Source organism: Manduca sexta, chromosome 20 (genome assembly GCF_014839805.1).
Source record: "Manduca sexta isolate Smith_Timp_Sample1 chromosome 20, JHU_Msex_v1.0, whole genome shotgun sequence".
Lineage (NCBI taxonomy): Eukaryota > Metazoa > Arthropoda > Insecta > Lepidoptera > Sphingidae > Manduca > Manduca sexta.
Window position 1 is genome coordinate 10,209,897 of NC_051134.1, and position 16,205 is coordinate 10,226,101.

The 16,205-nt window shown below is 36.3% G+C and overlaps 1 protein-coding gene and 2 long non-coding RNA genes across 3 annotated transcripts; all 3 read right to left on the bottom strand.

The window, feature by feature from the left end:
* Positions 1–1,127: 1,127 nt before the first annotated feature.
* Positions 1,128–3,685, bottom strand: LOC119189909. The gene is made up of 2 exons (XR_005112668.1): positions 2,116–3,685; positions 1,128–1,287 (listed from the first exon to the last, which is right to left on the bottom strand). It is a non-coding gene; the product is annotated as an uncharacterized LOC119189909 (long non-coding RNA).
* Positions 3,686–4,784: 1,099 nt separating this feature from the next.
* On the bottom strand, positions 4,785–7,332 carry LOC115440675 (collagenase). The gene is made up of 5 exons (XM_030165086.2): positions 7,092–7,332; positions 6,343–6,610; positions 5,997–6,089; positions 5,443–5,636; positions 4,785–4,938 (listed from the first exon to the last, which is right to left on the bottom strand). The coding sequence occupies exons 1-5, from the start codon at positions 7,281–7,283 to the stop codon at positions 4,834–4,836; spliced, it is 852 nt and encodes a 283-aa protein (XP_030020946.2). The 5' UTR covers positions 7,284–7,332; the 3' UTR covers positions 4,785–4,833.
* Positions 7,333–12,024: 4,692 nt separating this feature from the next.
* On the bottom strand, positions 12,025–16,171 carry LOC115440678. Its single transcript, XR_003938390.2, has 6 exons — positions 15,953–16,171; positions 14,765–14,825; positions 13,609–13,655; positions 13,176–13,240; positions 12,545–12,579; positions 12,025–12,132 (listed from the first exon to the last, which is right to left on the bottom strand). It is a non-coding gene; the product is annotated as an uncharacterized LOC115440678 (long non-coding RNA).
* Positions 16,172–16,205: the final 34 nt, after the last annotated feature.

A 16,205-nucleotide genomic window follows, 5' to 3' on the forward strand; every position in this document is an offset into this window, starting at 1 on the left:
AGCCTTTGTGGGGCAGGAGGGCGGGAGCGGAGGGGGGGGGGGCAATTGAGCAGTTATGTTAGGATCACCGCACCTTACGACCCGGCGTGCCGTCCGGATTTAATGTTGATCTTCAGGCGACCGCCGTGCCGAGTCCCTAACCCTATATACAACGCACGGCATACCAAATAAAACTCCGCGGACGGCTGTGGGCTTCCTTCGACGGAAGTGCCTAAGTCTTCGTCCGCAGCCACCCCTGCGTGGTGCCGCCTGTTGCAGCCCCTCTCCTCAGAGAAAGGGGGCTCAAAAGCCCCTGCGCAACCGAAGTACGCTCTCAGCATCAACGGCAGCATGAGGCCTACCTTCCACACTGCCGTCCATTCCGGGGCCACCACAATGTGCTAAACATGCACAGCCTACACCAGAGGCGGACAGCCCCTTGCTGCCCGCCGGCAACCCCCGTATGGCCCCTATTGCTCGCCTCTTACGACAAGCAGGGGATACCGTGGTGGAATTCTTCAAACGCCTCTAGTCCACAGGGCGGGTATTACCGACTACTTCTTATGACTTTTGTGCTATACTATAAGTTATAATTCTGTGCTTCTTCTAACTGAACTCAATTGTTCTCTTGCTGTTCACCTACGTTCATTCTTCTTTGCTTCTGCTTTATGTGGTTTACTCTTTCTGTCAATAAAAAATAGTTGTGTGTATACGGTGGTTCAATTTTACTGGTGGTAGGTCTCTCATATGTGATAGTAGGTAGGGTAGGTCATGTCTATTTCGACCGCCAAGCAGCAGTTTGTAGTCACTGTTGTGTTCCGGTTTGAAGAACATTATAGCCAGTGTAAATACTGGACATAATGAGACTTAATACCTATCTCATGTCTCAGGATAGCGAGCGCAGTGGAATACCAAACAATACTTTGTAATTGAAGGTGTTGGATGGTGTTTGTACTGTTTATGGGCGGTTGTATTACTTACCATCAGGTAAACGACAAGCTCGTCTCATCATTTAAAGCAATAAAAAAAATATTTACACTTATTCCACACCTGGGACTGAATTGACTACCATTTCACATACCCAATCTGAATACCTAATTTTTAAATATAGTTATTGTGCTTAATAGGGGTCCCAAAAATACGTCATATGAAATATATAGTTTTATTTGTATCCATTTCACTTATAGTAATCGTTCTGTAACATCACATGCGGGGCTAAATCCAAGGTATATAGAATGTAACACGCGCGTACGCCCAAGATCTTCTTGACTGGTTTCCAAAGGATGCCCCGAATAAAGTAATTGCAATCTGCAATATAAATATAATATTAAAATATAATAATTAAATTAAGTCTTAATTTAATTGTACTAAATATGGCTAAACTGCTTTCGGCGCTAGGTTCACTATTATTATAACAGAAATTGGCAATCAACCGGTAAAACAACAGAAAATAAGGATGGGGATAAATACATTTCTCTAGATAAATTATAAAATAAATAGATTTTTTTTTTGCCTGAGAATCGAACCCACACGATTACGTGTGGGTTCGATTCTCATGCTGGCTGCCACTAGACCAATGAAACGGCAGACCGATGTTGCAATAGTTGTAAAATTTATCTTATCCATAGGAATTATTCATAACATTGTTAAGCGCATTAATCCATTAATGAAATTAATCAATGATTGTGTTGGGTTTTCACATATTAAAATAAGATGATTAGATAGGTACTCGGGAAATTTATCGATATAGGTTTGTAAAGTACAGGAAAATGCCACACCAATTCAAATTGTATAGTGTACCCAAAATTCATATCAAACATTCATAAGAAAAAGATCCTCGATATTTAAAAATTGCATGTATTCCCAATTCCAAATGAAAATATGTACTGTACTTATTTTATAGTGGAACGTGGTCAGTAATGCAATTTTTCGCGTTATGCTTCCTACTTATGTAGAAATCTTTAGAATCAAAGAAACGTGAAAGTTTTGTTAAAAGTTAAATAGCATTGAATGTTGATACATTTAAAGCAATCTACTTAAACAATGCCTTATTATTTTATTTTAGGATCAATTGAAATTCGTAATTGAGACGTGTAAATATGGGAATTTGAAAGGTGCAATAAATGATATATTTACAATCATCAAGTCTTCCATAGTCAGACGCCACGCCCCACGGCCAGCGAAGCTATCATGGATCAAGGAGCCAGTGAGCAAGTCGATAGCTTGGATCACAGCTGAAAATGAGTCGATGATCATTTTGTGTTTCTTACACTAAATAATGATAATACGAAAGAAAAGATGATACATAGCATAGCAAGCTGTAGTGCGGTTTATGGCTTATACCGCACCTGTACCTTATAATAATAACATCAATCCTGTATTATAATATACTGCTCCACTGCTGAGCACGGTGCCTTAAGACTTCTTAATTTCGTTCCAGTAATTATGCATTACACTTGTTACATTTCCACATATTCTTTTCATATTCCAATGGAGGGTAAGCCTGGTTATTCAACTACATTACGTAATAGAAATCGCTTAGTTTATCGAACCGCGTGCCTAACGTCATCTGAGTGTTGGCCTTGGCCAGCAGGAAGCCTCAGGCGGCAATAAGAACCCCTAATTTTAACAATTTCGTTCGCACATGGTTTCGTAGTTACAGGTGGTGGACTAAAAAAGGTTCCTCAGGTGACAACTAAGTCACCTTAATACCCATCTTGTATGTGCCCTTTGTGTAGCGCGAGGTCCCGGGCGATTACTCAATTCGCAACATAACCTCTTATCTTTTATTCAATGTAAGAGCGTCGTCGGGGTCATCAGTGTTCTTGTTGATGCTGTAAATTATGGGAGTAACAACCCTAGCGTATAAATTAAACTCAAGGATGGCACTGTATAATTATATTCAAAGTTCCAGAGTACGATAATACACAGCGATGTACTTAGATGGTAATAGTAACAATTTAGTGGACGTACTGAGTTAACAAAGGCGCACGTCGCTTTTGTATGGGAGGTATGGTGTGACACAGCATTCCCGCACAACTATGCACGTGCACTTACACAGCTGCGCAAGTGTGTGTGTCCCTACATAAGTAATAATAATAAAACAATTAAAAGCTAATTCAGTAACATTTTCACTTGATATAACCAATAATTGATTTTTATCAAGCGTTTAATGTAAATGTAGATATGTATCAGCAAAAACAATAAATAATTCAAGATAAGTTTCCATTTTTCATGTATCTGTCTTGTCATAATGATATTTAAAAAGTATGGCTTCTACAGTCACCTGTTTGGATGTAGTGTGGTGCAGGTTTTTCAACACCATTTTATAGCATCCTTTTTCTTAAAAGTTTGTCCTATCAACCCCTTCTTTCTAAAATGTTCAATCAGATTTTGATAACTATCTACTATTTTAGAATAAATAATTAATTGGTCTCTTGACACTGTTTTATATGAGTAATCTTTTACGTTACAAGATTTTCAGCAGTTTAATAGCTATACTTATTAATAAAGTAAGTTAACTGTTATCAATCTGTAATTCCCTATAATATTATTGGTGGATGTTTGATTATACTCATTTTCATGATATTGAAATAAAACTAAAAACTATTTAACGGATATTATCGCGGTTTTTTATATTATTATTTTCTACCGACGTTTCGAAGACTTTGCAGCCTTCATGGTCACGGGGGGGACTGAGGTGTTGTTCATCCGTAAAGTCAAAGTTACAATATCTACCTACATTTTTCAAATATACAACTTTTTAAAATTTTTAACTGTTGACGGTCCGATCTACGCAGAATGAGCTCACAGTGTCTTGAGGTCTGGCAGCCGGTCTTTTGGGATCTGATTTAATTAAAGGTAGAACAGGATCCCAGGCTTGTGCAAGCTTCCAACCATCTTCCCTATTGAAATTTGGGTGTTTTTAATTTCAATAGCCTCGCGAATCATCCTAGGCAGGAATCGGTGTTCTTTGGCAAGGATTTGTGGCTTGTCTAATCGCAAATAATGATTGGAGCCTCCTTCAGAATGTTCAGCGACTGCAGACTTCGTAGAGCGTCGGTTTCAGTTCGGTTTTCATGATTATTATTATTCTGTCTTTCCAGTCGATCCCTCATTATTGAAGATGTTAAACGTTCAAAGTAAGTGCGAATTGTTTCATTTCCGTAGACATTTATGAGCACGCGTTCCGTTTCACATAGCGACAATATAGCACACAGTACATTTTCATTCGTCGTCCTTCGTAAGATTTTTTTATTGATAATATTATTATTTATGTCCATATCTTTAGCAGATTAAATAGGATCGTGGATTTATGTTGCTGACTCACTACTATAATAATAATCTGTGGTACATAAGCAATACGCACGCTACTAGGGCGTCGAGCACACGATATCAATTTGTCAAGGCTGCACCACTAAGGAGATGACAGTCGATAAAGTTTTTGACAATTCAGCGTAGGGTAGTGTTACTCCACCAGTTGTATCCAACATCTTACCTATATGGACCCTTGCTCGTAAATGATTGCTGTTACCCACGTGCATACTGCATGATATCAGTGGTTACAGATAATAAATACATCTAGCAAGATCCTCGCATACCTTGCTAAGCGACAAGATGGTCATATTATTATACCTAGTATCTAGTAACAACATTCCGAACTTAAAATCTTAAAGCCTTCTAAACGGCGAACTAAATATAATGGTAAAATATTATAATACAAAGGTGTTTTATATAATAGTCAACAAATCTGTGGAAAATAAAATAAAGAAATGGGTAAATCTTTTTAAATAAATTAACACATAGTTGGTAAAAATAATTTATATTCAACGTAGTGTGTTTATAAATAGGCACTTAAAGGTATCGCTGAATCCAAGGCAGATAGTAGCTGACGCGAGAGTAAGCGGCAGGAAAACCAGCCTGGCAGCCGAATACGGAAGTGAACTGCGCCACTCCAATCTGTTAATACAGGGCATTTATTATTAACTAAAGTAGCTACTTCGTCCTCCCTTTCCATCGTACTTCATCTCATCTATATATATATATATATATATAAATCTATTTCCCTTGGTCATCGCATCACGCGTGAACGGGTGGAACAATTTCACTAATTCTTTTTTGTTGTAATATTTATTATCAGGAGAAGAATGAATGAAAGAAAAAATTCAAGAAATTGCGCGGAAAATAAAAACATTTAAGAAAACTTAATAACAATATTACATAACTGTCAGTGATTTGAAATAACTGTCAGCGATTGACAGAATGCGCGCGTGCATACATAGTTAAGACAGGACAACATCTGTCGGGTCAGCTATTTATAAATATATTTTATTAGCTCGGATCTTTAGCTCATATTATTTGACGTGGTTTGTTTTTGCCTTCGGTATTGTTTACTTTCGCAGTTTAATGCTAAACATGGCCTTCCCTAAAGATTTTCAAATCAACTGATTACTTATTACTCACCAAAACACGTTGTCCATATGAGTATGTGGTGAGAGGACCACCGACATCACTGATGCAAGGACCCTTGCCTCCGTCTCCGCTGGTGCAGATATTTGAGCTGAAGATGTATGCAGGGAAGTACGAAGCGCACACCTCGTTAGAGATCACAGGCAAATTGACGTGGCTCAAATACTGGTTAGCTGTGATGGGCCGCTCTAAAAAAATAAAAGGTTATAAAATGCATAAGGATGGCCCTTATTATGAAGAATAAAATAACTTAGTCATCAGTTAATTAGTTGCAATATTCTTCTACCGTCATTATTCCAATATGGGGACACATTAATGCCTGTTGCATAGCTTAATTATATAATCGACTTGCATAATATAACTCTCGAAGAGGTCATGATAAAGTATCTAAGTAAATGGTAGTTCGAATAAGATAAAGTATTATATGTCGGCTTAACTTACTAAGCCCATTGACCCTGTCGTTGGAACAAGCTCTTATAGAAGGTTTTGGTAATGGTCCCTAACCAGTCAGATAAAGCATGTCCGGTACATTCTTATTTGTAACTTACCATCATCCGTGTAGCCGAATCCAGAAAGCTGCGCATTAACACCTACGAAGGTATCATAGTTGTTGCTGGGCAAACGGATAGGCTGAATGTAATCTGGAAAATAGAACGTTAAGGTTAATTTTGATTGTATTCATATTCTAAAGCATAAGTGAAATACCTATTAATCAGTGAATCATGTTAAAAGAAAATTTACAAAAGTACGACTGAGTAAGATAAAAATTTTCTTTCAAGTTGACGGGCTTTTCGAAGTACGCGGAGATTAATGTCAGTGACTATAGTACCTACTAAATGAATGGTTATAATTACCAACCAATATTTAAAAAATATATTTCAAATAATTACTTACTGCTCATAGGAACGTAGGGCATGTTGATGATGGCAATATCGTTCACGTTCCTGAGAGGGTCCCACTGTTCGTGCATAATGACGTCACGGCTGAGCACTCTGAGACCTCCGTGGAAGAGGTAGTTAGAGCCAAGAACAACGGTTACTTCATGACCGGCTATTTGACCATCGTACCAGCATTGTGCAGCAGTCAAGGCACGGTTGTAGGAAATTAGAGATGAACCGCATACCGAGGTATATCCTCCGAGCAGGGTAATCAGCAGACCGCCCTGTACAATACAATATTTATATGATAGACTTCTTAGTATAGCGGTTTGCAAGCAAGGAATGTGTTTGGATTTAATTAGCCAACTGCATGAAGGTCTATTTTGTTAATTTTGGATCGTTTTGTAAGGTCATCATATTAAATTTGAATCTTGTTTTATAACTTTTATCTCTATTAACTATATCTTCAATATTGGTACTAAGGACATGGGTTCTAGTAGAAAAGTATTTTGCTGCAAAATGTGTAAATAATATGTTAGATAACTAATTCACAAACCTATATTTTCACTTGGATATGAAACTGTGGTAAAAATATATTCCTGTTATTTAGGTTATAAATTTAGTTTGACCAGGTTCATATCACTATGTAAAATTATGTGCATTAACGGAAACTTAATAAAATATAAGTCTTGCTACCTGACAAATTACAATAACCTCGAGTACCTAAGCTACATTCAATGAAGATAATTGTCACGGCGAACTTACGAAGTAGGGATGAGCACCAATGGGAGCCGCTACACCGCCAACGACTCTAGCACCGACGTGACGGAGAGCATCCTCAGCCTTTTTGATGCGAGCTGCCTCCTTGATACCGATCGAAGAGTGGTAGAAACGCCTGGGTTCAGCAGCACTGGCGACTGCTGCAGCCACCAACAACAAAATTAGCACCGCGTTCATTTCGTCAGCCGATTCGCACGAAGAATAAACTTTGCTCCAGAATCCGTACCCCTTTTAAGCTTGTGTTATCCATTTATCTTGTGGATTATTTTTTTCCAATTAAAACCCTAAACCCATGGCTTTTCATTATCAAAATATTTCCGCGGTATATTTATTAGGTAAGTAGGTATCAATGGCCATATATCTTATAGATATGCCGCCTTAAAACGGATTGATTAATTATAGGGTTTAGCCTAAAAGATTACGTAAACAAAAAATATTATTCATCAGACCAATACTTGGTTGGCATTTGTTAAATATTGTCCATACAAGATTCTTTTTTGGTACCACAATAGCGCTAAGTTTGAAATGGGTGACATAAGAATCTAATACACATCTTCAAACTGTCACCATCATCTAATAAACGGTATAATATGTAACAATATAAGTTAAATAAATATTTTAACCTCGTCAATAAATATCAATAGAAAGATTTTAACTAACAAAATGAAATCTCGATCTCTCGATAATCTTCAATACTTTAATTTGATATTACTAGCTTTTGGTCGCGGCTTTGCCGCGTGAAGGCGTTTTATGGGATAAAAGTACCGCTACATATTGTCCCGGTATAAAAAGTAGTCAATAACCTCCCCAGGGTCTTCAACTATTTCCATATCAAATTTCATAAAAAACCGATCAGTAGATTTTGAGAAAATTGAACACATACAGACAGACAGAAAAGGGGACTTTATTTTATAATATAAATAGATGACGATTGTTCATGTTAAAACAATGGCATAGTGGGTCAGGAAATTAAATATACACCTATATAAAATCCAATAAGTACCTACCAATCTACAGATTCATAGGCTAAGGTGGTGGCAAGCGTTTCACATGAAACTTTGGACATCAGATAGATAGTGTGGGTCCCATACAACTTTTGTGTTTTTGTAGCCAAGCAGCTATAATAAGCACAATTGTAAGTAGTTAAACAGCTTTGAATATCATTTCACATTGCAGCCAGTGAAAGAAATACTGGAAATTGTATAATTTCAGCTCATTTGTCATGTGTCATAACATTTTATATTTATGCGAATGTAAGACATCGAAGTAAAACTAGTTTTCAGATTCATCGCGGCTTATTAAATTTTAATTTTCTCCCGATGTTTCAAAGACGGAGTTTTCATGGTCACGGGGCGGACAGAAGGTATAGGTCGTCCGGAAAGTCGACATTACCATATCTTCCTACATTTAACATATCTTATGTAAACCCATGATACAAACGCAATGCAGCTCATGTAATTGTTTGATATATAAATTATAATTAATGGTGGGTATCCGAGATACTATTGATAAGACAAGCGTGATGTTATCCAAAAGGTCGTGTTATTATAGTTGTTATATTTATAAACAAACAAACAGACATCACGCATTTATCCCCTTGTGTATGTATGTAGAGGGTATATAGAGGGCGCAACCAGGGCACCCACTTTTCTCGAAGTGTGTTCCGCCCCATGATGTGATAGGAGACGAGCCTATCACTATATCGGGCACAAATCCAACACTCCGGGCTGACACTGAGCAGAAAACCCAAACTCACTTTGTCCGACCCAGGATTCGAAGCCAGGACCTCAGAGCACTACCGAACCACGCGTGCAGTACAACTACGCCACCGAGACAGTTACATTAATATCGTAAGTATTATCTATTAACATATTAATTTACAATCATAGTGCGGCAGTATTAAAATGTTATTTTTTGGTATTATTCGTTATCTGATAGAGGTATCAGATGTAAGGCACACGCTGCTGATTTAGTATTCAGTGTGTGAGACATTGACCGAGCGCCGACATTTATAAATACATACGTAACAGTTGCTAGAGGTGGAATTTTCCGAAAGAGAACCCGACATAACATATAGGTACTAATATGTATAAATGCGGTCTACAAATTGTTCTAATGGTAATTAGATTCTACATAAAGGAGAGCCGGCAGAAATCAGTTATATGGACCCATCGCCACTGTAATGCTTGCGGCTTCATCTAAGTTAAAAGCTTTTCCAATTACAAAAGTATTTAAATTTCTGTACTTACATGTCCACATCAATTATAAGACGTGCTGTTTACTTAAATATTTTCAATAAAATTTTTAATACTTCTTACGAAAGCAAATAATCGAAATAAAAAGTATACTATAATGTGATAATCAAGGATGGTCAATTCGTGCTAAATTTCATCCACAATTTATTCAGGAGTTGCTGCTTGTAGGTAGGTAGCTAGTTCTAACAAAGATTAAAACATTCACATCACTACATAGGTAGTAGGTATAAAACAAAGTCGCTTTCTCTGTGCCTATGTATGCTTAAACCTTTAAAACTACGCAACGGATTTTGATGCGGTTTTTTTTAATAGATAGTGATTCAAGAGGAAGGTTTATATGTATAATAATAACATCCATTAAATAGTGGAGAAATACTGTTATTTTGTTATGTTATACCCGTGCGAAGCCAGAGCGGGCCGCTATGTTTTTATATACAACGTTCACAGTTTTCCTGTAGTGTATTTAGTATCAGCATTGCACCCGTGCGAAGCCGGGGCGGGTCGCTAGTTTATATAGACTAGGTTTTATTTGCAGTTTCGCCGGCGTGAGTTTTCCGAGATAAAAGTTGCGCTATGCATTTTCTCGTGGTAGAAAGTAGCCTATGTCCTTCCCAGGGTCTCAAATTATCCCCAAATCATACAGCGAAATATGTTGGGTAGTTTTAGAATTTTTCGCGTTCAGACAGGCAGACAGATGCGGCGGGAAACTTTGTTTTATAACATTTTTTAGAACTTTTTAAGAGGAACAATACCGTCATACATGTTTATTGCGTAACAATGGAAGGTGTCAAACAAACTCTTCAGCTTTATAGAATAGTATAGATATTATACCTATTTACACAATTGCATTTATCTATAATTTTAGAAAGATAAAAGAAGTGAGATTTACTTGCCGAAAGCACCAGGTATCCGGGACACTAAGTACCTACTACCTACATTACTATTTAATAGCGATGGAGTTGGCTGGATTGAGACATATGTCATTAAAAACGAAAAAATATAATTGGGCTCGTTAAATAGTGGTGATGGTGGTGATGGTGGAAGGACATTCGTATCCGTTCAGATATTTACCATGATTGATTAGTTCCTTCCTAGCCAAATTTTGCCCACGGCGGCCAATCTCAACGAAGATCAGCCAAGTACGCAGGAGACATTATAGTGCAAAAGTGTGTGCATTATACGCAGGTGCGCTCTGTATTCTTTCACTAATAGTCCGATAAGACGGCAGTCCGACATGACCGGAGAGAGATCAGATACAAGACCAACAGCTTTACGTGCTTTCCGAGACATAGGGATATCACACCACCAACTCCTAACTCCAAACGGTGACTGAGTCATTTCTAAGATGTAAAAATCCAGTCACAATTATTTTGGGCCGACCCGGGATTCGAACCCAGGGTCTCAGCGTTGCGCTACCGAGGTAGTCATTTACAATACACAAAGTGTAAAACCCGCCATACTGGCCCCGTAAGTACCCATGTAGTGCTCCCGGATCAGCCTATATAATGACGTAAAAATAATGAAAAAGTATAAAAACACGCAGGGAGAACGCACGGCCCATGACTGGTAGGGACGCTGCAAGTTTTTAATTTTATTATACGTCATTTTATTATACGTAACGGTAAAGTACCCCACTTCAGCTGATGGTAAGTGGAGTGGGGTCCAATAGAATGTCGAGTGATACAAGATGATTACCCCTCAGCAGTCGCTACAATCATGCCAGCCTGTTGGAACTGCATACACAGGAACCCAGAACGCGACACACTTTCTTGGCCTACGTATGTGTCGTTTTAAAACTTGGTAGAATATGGTCGCTATCCGAGCGGTATATCGTACCACTAACTAACGTTTAGACAGAACATAATATTTTATTAATCATTCAATCGATCATTCTAATCATAAATTTAATGCGTTTCCTTGTATTTTGAGGACCGAGAAATCCAGTTTTTTGTGTACTTAAATTACTGATAATTTATGCATTGTCGCATCATACTAGATCACACGTATTAAGTAGGTACTTACTGATAGGAAAGCCCAATTAACATGAATGAAATTCAGGTTTCTAGTAAAATCCATTCGTATTATCTGATATCAATTTACTGTGTCCTCGGCATTATGACTTGTCCTTCAAACGAGGTTTGAAGTTTTTCATAGTAAGCAGCGACTTTGCTGTGGCCCTGAACTGCGGTGACCACTTACCATCAGGGGGCTACCCTCGTTTACCTTCTGAGTAAAAAAATTGTTCGCGAAGGCAGAAGCGAGCAGCTCAACCCAAAGTGTGGTCACCGTGAGCCATGGACGTCGGCAATGCCATTCGACTACTGAACCTACCACCATAAATATAGCATTTTGTATCTAATCAGGGTAAAACAGCATTTATCATCAAAAAACTGAATACTTAAATTATTTTCTCTTAATAGTCTAGGTATACAATTAACTAACATATTATAAAAGTCCCCTTTTCTGTCTGTCTGTATGTTATCCAGTTTCTCAAAATCTACAGGAAGGATTTTTATGAAATTTGGTATGGAGATAGTTTAAGACCCTGGGAAAGGCTATTTTATATCCCGGGAAAATATAAAGCGGGAGTTTTATCCCGGAAAACTCCTTCACACAAGCGAAGCCGCGAGCAAAAGCTAGTCTATAAAATAAAAGATCCAATGTATATTTAAATTATTTTAATAATCATGTGGTTTACAGCAAGGCAGCTAACTCGCAGTTGGTAGGAACGCTAACCGAATTTTCAAGACGCTTAGCTGGTCGTAGTTAGCCTGTAAAAAACAAACATTATTTTCAATTCTAAATCGTTGCAAAGGATATAATAATTATCAAGGCAATAAAACACGATTTCCAACAAACAGATGATGTAAAAGAGGATCAAAATATTATATATTTTTATTAACAGTTTATCAGAGCGATAAACATGAGATTGACATGCCAAAACCCTAAATTCAAACATATATTTATGGAATACAGTTGATATTGCTTTAACGAAAACAAACGCTTTCTATGGCCCGTACATTTTATTACACAAATATAAGCCTTATACAAAGATACATTAAGATGATACTAAATTATTATCAAAAGTAGTCATCGCCCCTTACCTTTGCATCATTTAGTTTTAAGACTGACATAATATATTTGAACATTAGTTCACAAATATAAGGGCTGGTGCACACTTACCATAAGCTATTTTAGCGCAGATTACCATTCAGCGTCTGTAAAAAAAAAATACTAAGAAAATTGCAATGAAATCGGTAACTTCCTAGATAAAACGGAAGTAATCAGGATGGAAAATTATAAACATCATTGATTCATAGTGTGCAACTGTGTATCATCATGTATCGAGTCATTGTTAATGATTTCTTATGTTAATGCTAATGTTAGAAATTGAAATTAAAGTATTTTTCGGATTTTATCACGGTTTTAATGGTTGAGTTTTCTCCCAAATGAACTAAAACATTAAAACCGCGATAAAATCCGAAAATAGTTTCATTTTTAATGATCAATGGCGATATAAAAAGGGGGAATGGATTTGCTGGTGATGATGTATTTTGGGCGGACAGCGACCACCGTACACAATTAGTTAAAACCCACCATAGTGGCTCACATAAGTGTGTCGCTTTACTGGATCACCCTATATGATGGGTCCGCCCTGGTCCAACGGGCCGGCATAATAATGTCGACTGTCGATGGATAACTGTCAGTCGACATTCTATTGGAACCCACTCCACTTACCATCAGGTGCAGTGGGATAAACTGCCGTGCTTGTTTAAAAAAAAATAGGAATACCCATTTTCTATGGAATACTTACAATGACCGATTGCTTATGTACTTGTCCCCACCATTGCTTCAAAACTATGAAGTGGTGCACAGCAACTATAAAAAAAGTTTACTTAACAAATTGCGGTGCAAATATGTGTTAAATTCAATATTTAATGATATCAGAATGCAAAAATATAAACATTGATAATTCATAGTGTGCAACTGTGTATCATCATCTTTATATTGAACTTCAATTGGGTTACAATGACTTATTTATATTGGTCATAGTTAAATCCCCAATACCTCATAAATTAATCATCTTACAAAATATCAAAGTAACATAAAGAAAATTCTTGTTATAAGTTTTTTTTTAAGAAAGGAAATCAAGTTCTTTATTATGTACCAAAGCTCATAATAAAAAAGGTCCTTTTCTATAAAGCGACATTTTGCATAAGCATTAAATAATCCTTATATAAAATTACCATTAGGTTGATTTTTGTGCAGCAACCAATCTTCAAGTAGGCGGCTTCTGCAAAATTTCAACAAACTTAACATACAGCTGTTGAGATATATGCCTTCATCCATTGATAAAGATTGTCAGGATGGAAAATATTAAACATTATTAATTCATAGTGTGCAACTGTTTATCATCATGTTTCTGGTCAGTGGGATGGCCATCATGTCAATAAGGAGTCCGCATTTTTAATCAAAACTTGGTTTCTATTGACACTGTGCCTATGAACAGTTTCCCAATAAAATTTGATACAAGGCCATCTACACGGTATGTCACTGCTCTGAGGTTCGGACCACGTACACAACCTGACATACTGAGGTTTGTTTTTTGTTTGTCGAGCAGTGATTTTGATTCTAACAGAAGGATCATAATTTGAATAGTGGTCATTTGACTTTATATTTTGGGTCAACAAGTAATTGTTAATATGAAATATAGTATTTACCGACTTAAAAAGTATAAAAAATACTTTGGTCCAATAAAAAATTATAATAAAAGGCACATGGGGCTTGTATTGTGAACATTATATTTCATGTCCAAAGGCATGAGAAACAACCTCAGAAATCTATGGAAATACATCCCAGCTAGTAGACTGTTATTTCATAGTACAAGTGGACCGAGTTTTGCCAAATTGTAATATATAAATTGGTGTATGAAGACTTCTGTTTTGCATAGAATAGTTTAAATGTAGAATAAAATTACTGTGAACTATATAATATATAACGAAAAAACTAATTAAAAGTAGTAACACTATGTGTTATAGTAGTTTTGCAAACTGGTACCTTTCGGTAGAAAGTATTGACATTTTTGTATTTAAAAACCACCTGTATATTAAATACTTACATTCTGCAATAAAGGAGTTTAATTTATTTTCAATATGTATCAACTACTTTATATATTTCTGGATTATTATTTGTTGCAGCTGGAATTCCTTATGTAAAAAAAAAATCACACATACTTTTTTGTGTTAGATATAGTTCTTGGCATGTTTTGCTAAACAGTATAGTAGATCGCATTTGGACTATTTGTGTGTTAACTATTAACTTATTTTTAAATAATTTGTCAGTTCATTTTGGCATAACTGGGTCCAATTATGAAAAAAAATATTAGTAAACATCAACACTTACCATGAAATATTTTTGAATGTTGATTGTTGACCGATCCATATTCCCAATCAGGTTACTATGCCTGTAAAATACCTAATTTAACTACTTGTCTATATAAATTTACGGATGTTTTAATCAACCAATCATCAGCTTGGAAAATTATAAACATTGTTTGTTCATAGTGTGCAACATAGTATCATCATATTGAATTTTAAGTTTTAATAAATTGCAATAAGTATATAAATGGTTAGGTAGGGCATGGTTGCTTCTAAGGTGAAATTGAAATCTATAAAACAATCATATCCATGAGAAAGTAAAGAAAACATAAAAACAGCAGACATTTTTTTCATATGGGATCCATGCAAAAAAGTGCACAATAGCGTATTTGGGACTGGAACATTCTTCTGAAACAAATGTCCGCAGGTTCAAAACACACGACTTTGACAATTCAGTTATATGTGAATTGTTTATAAAGTATTGTTTGCTTTAGCAGTGAAGGACATCATTGTGGGAGAGCCTACGACCTGAGAATTGTTTAAAAAGTGTTTCAAGGGTATGTGAATTCTGCTAACCCATACATTCTAATACATACTAAGCCAGAGTGTTGGACAAAGTTTTAAATCTCAATAATAGAGGCCAGTGTTCAACAGTATGCAATATATACTAATACAGAGCTGATATTTTTATTAATATCCTTATAAAATGTCTATAACCTACGATCTTTATATATTTATATCTTAGGACAACGAGATATAACATTTAGCTTCATGGATTCCAGAAAGTGATTTTATAAGCGGTAATGGTACCCTGTCACACCAGGGTCATTCGATATGCAGGGCCAATGTTACAAATAACGTAAAGTTGGTTCCATAAATCAAGACGTGAGGTTATTTTTTGGCTGTCATTATCACGTTGGGGAAAAGTTTATAGGTTAAGTGTGTGAAACATACATAATGAGTTTTTTTTAACTCGTACATATGTATTTTAACTGAATTCATAGATTGATTAGATTAGATAATTAAAATGCTACCACGCCACCACGTGGGGCCTCACCACTGGGGGTTCCTGAGCGTTCACTTTCTGGTTTTCATTGTTTACAAGATACATAAAAATCGAATAACTACGTGTTATTTTGTGATATAAACATGCACATTTAATACATTAGTAGGTATTATTTAACTTTATTCTTGAAAATAAAAATTAATATACCTGCTCGCCTGAAGTCGAACCGAGTCCCGAGCAATGCCGAGACCAGGGTGACCACCTCAAAAATCGCGAATCTGCCTGACCCTGGCAAAAAATCTGCCAAAATCTGCCTAACCCAACTCCAGAATATATCTAAAATATGCCATCATATTATAGCATCCATGAAGACGGGTATAAATAAATTAAATACTATGTATTCAAAGGAATTCCTTTATTGAACTTGAAACATTTGAATTTTTTTTAATTACTCCATTCA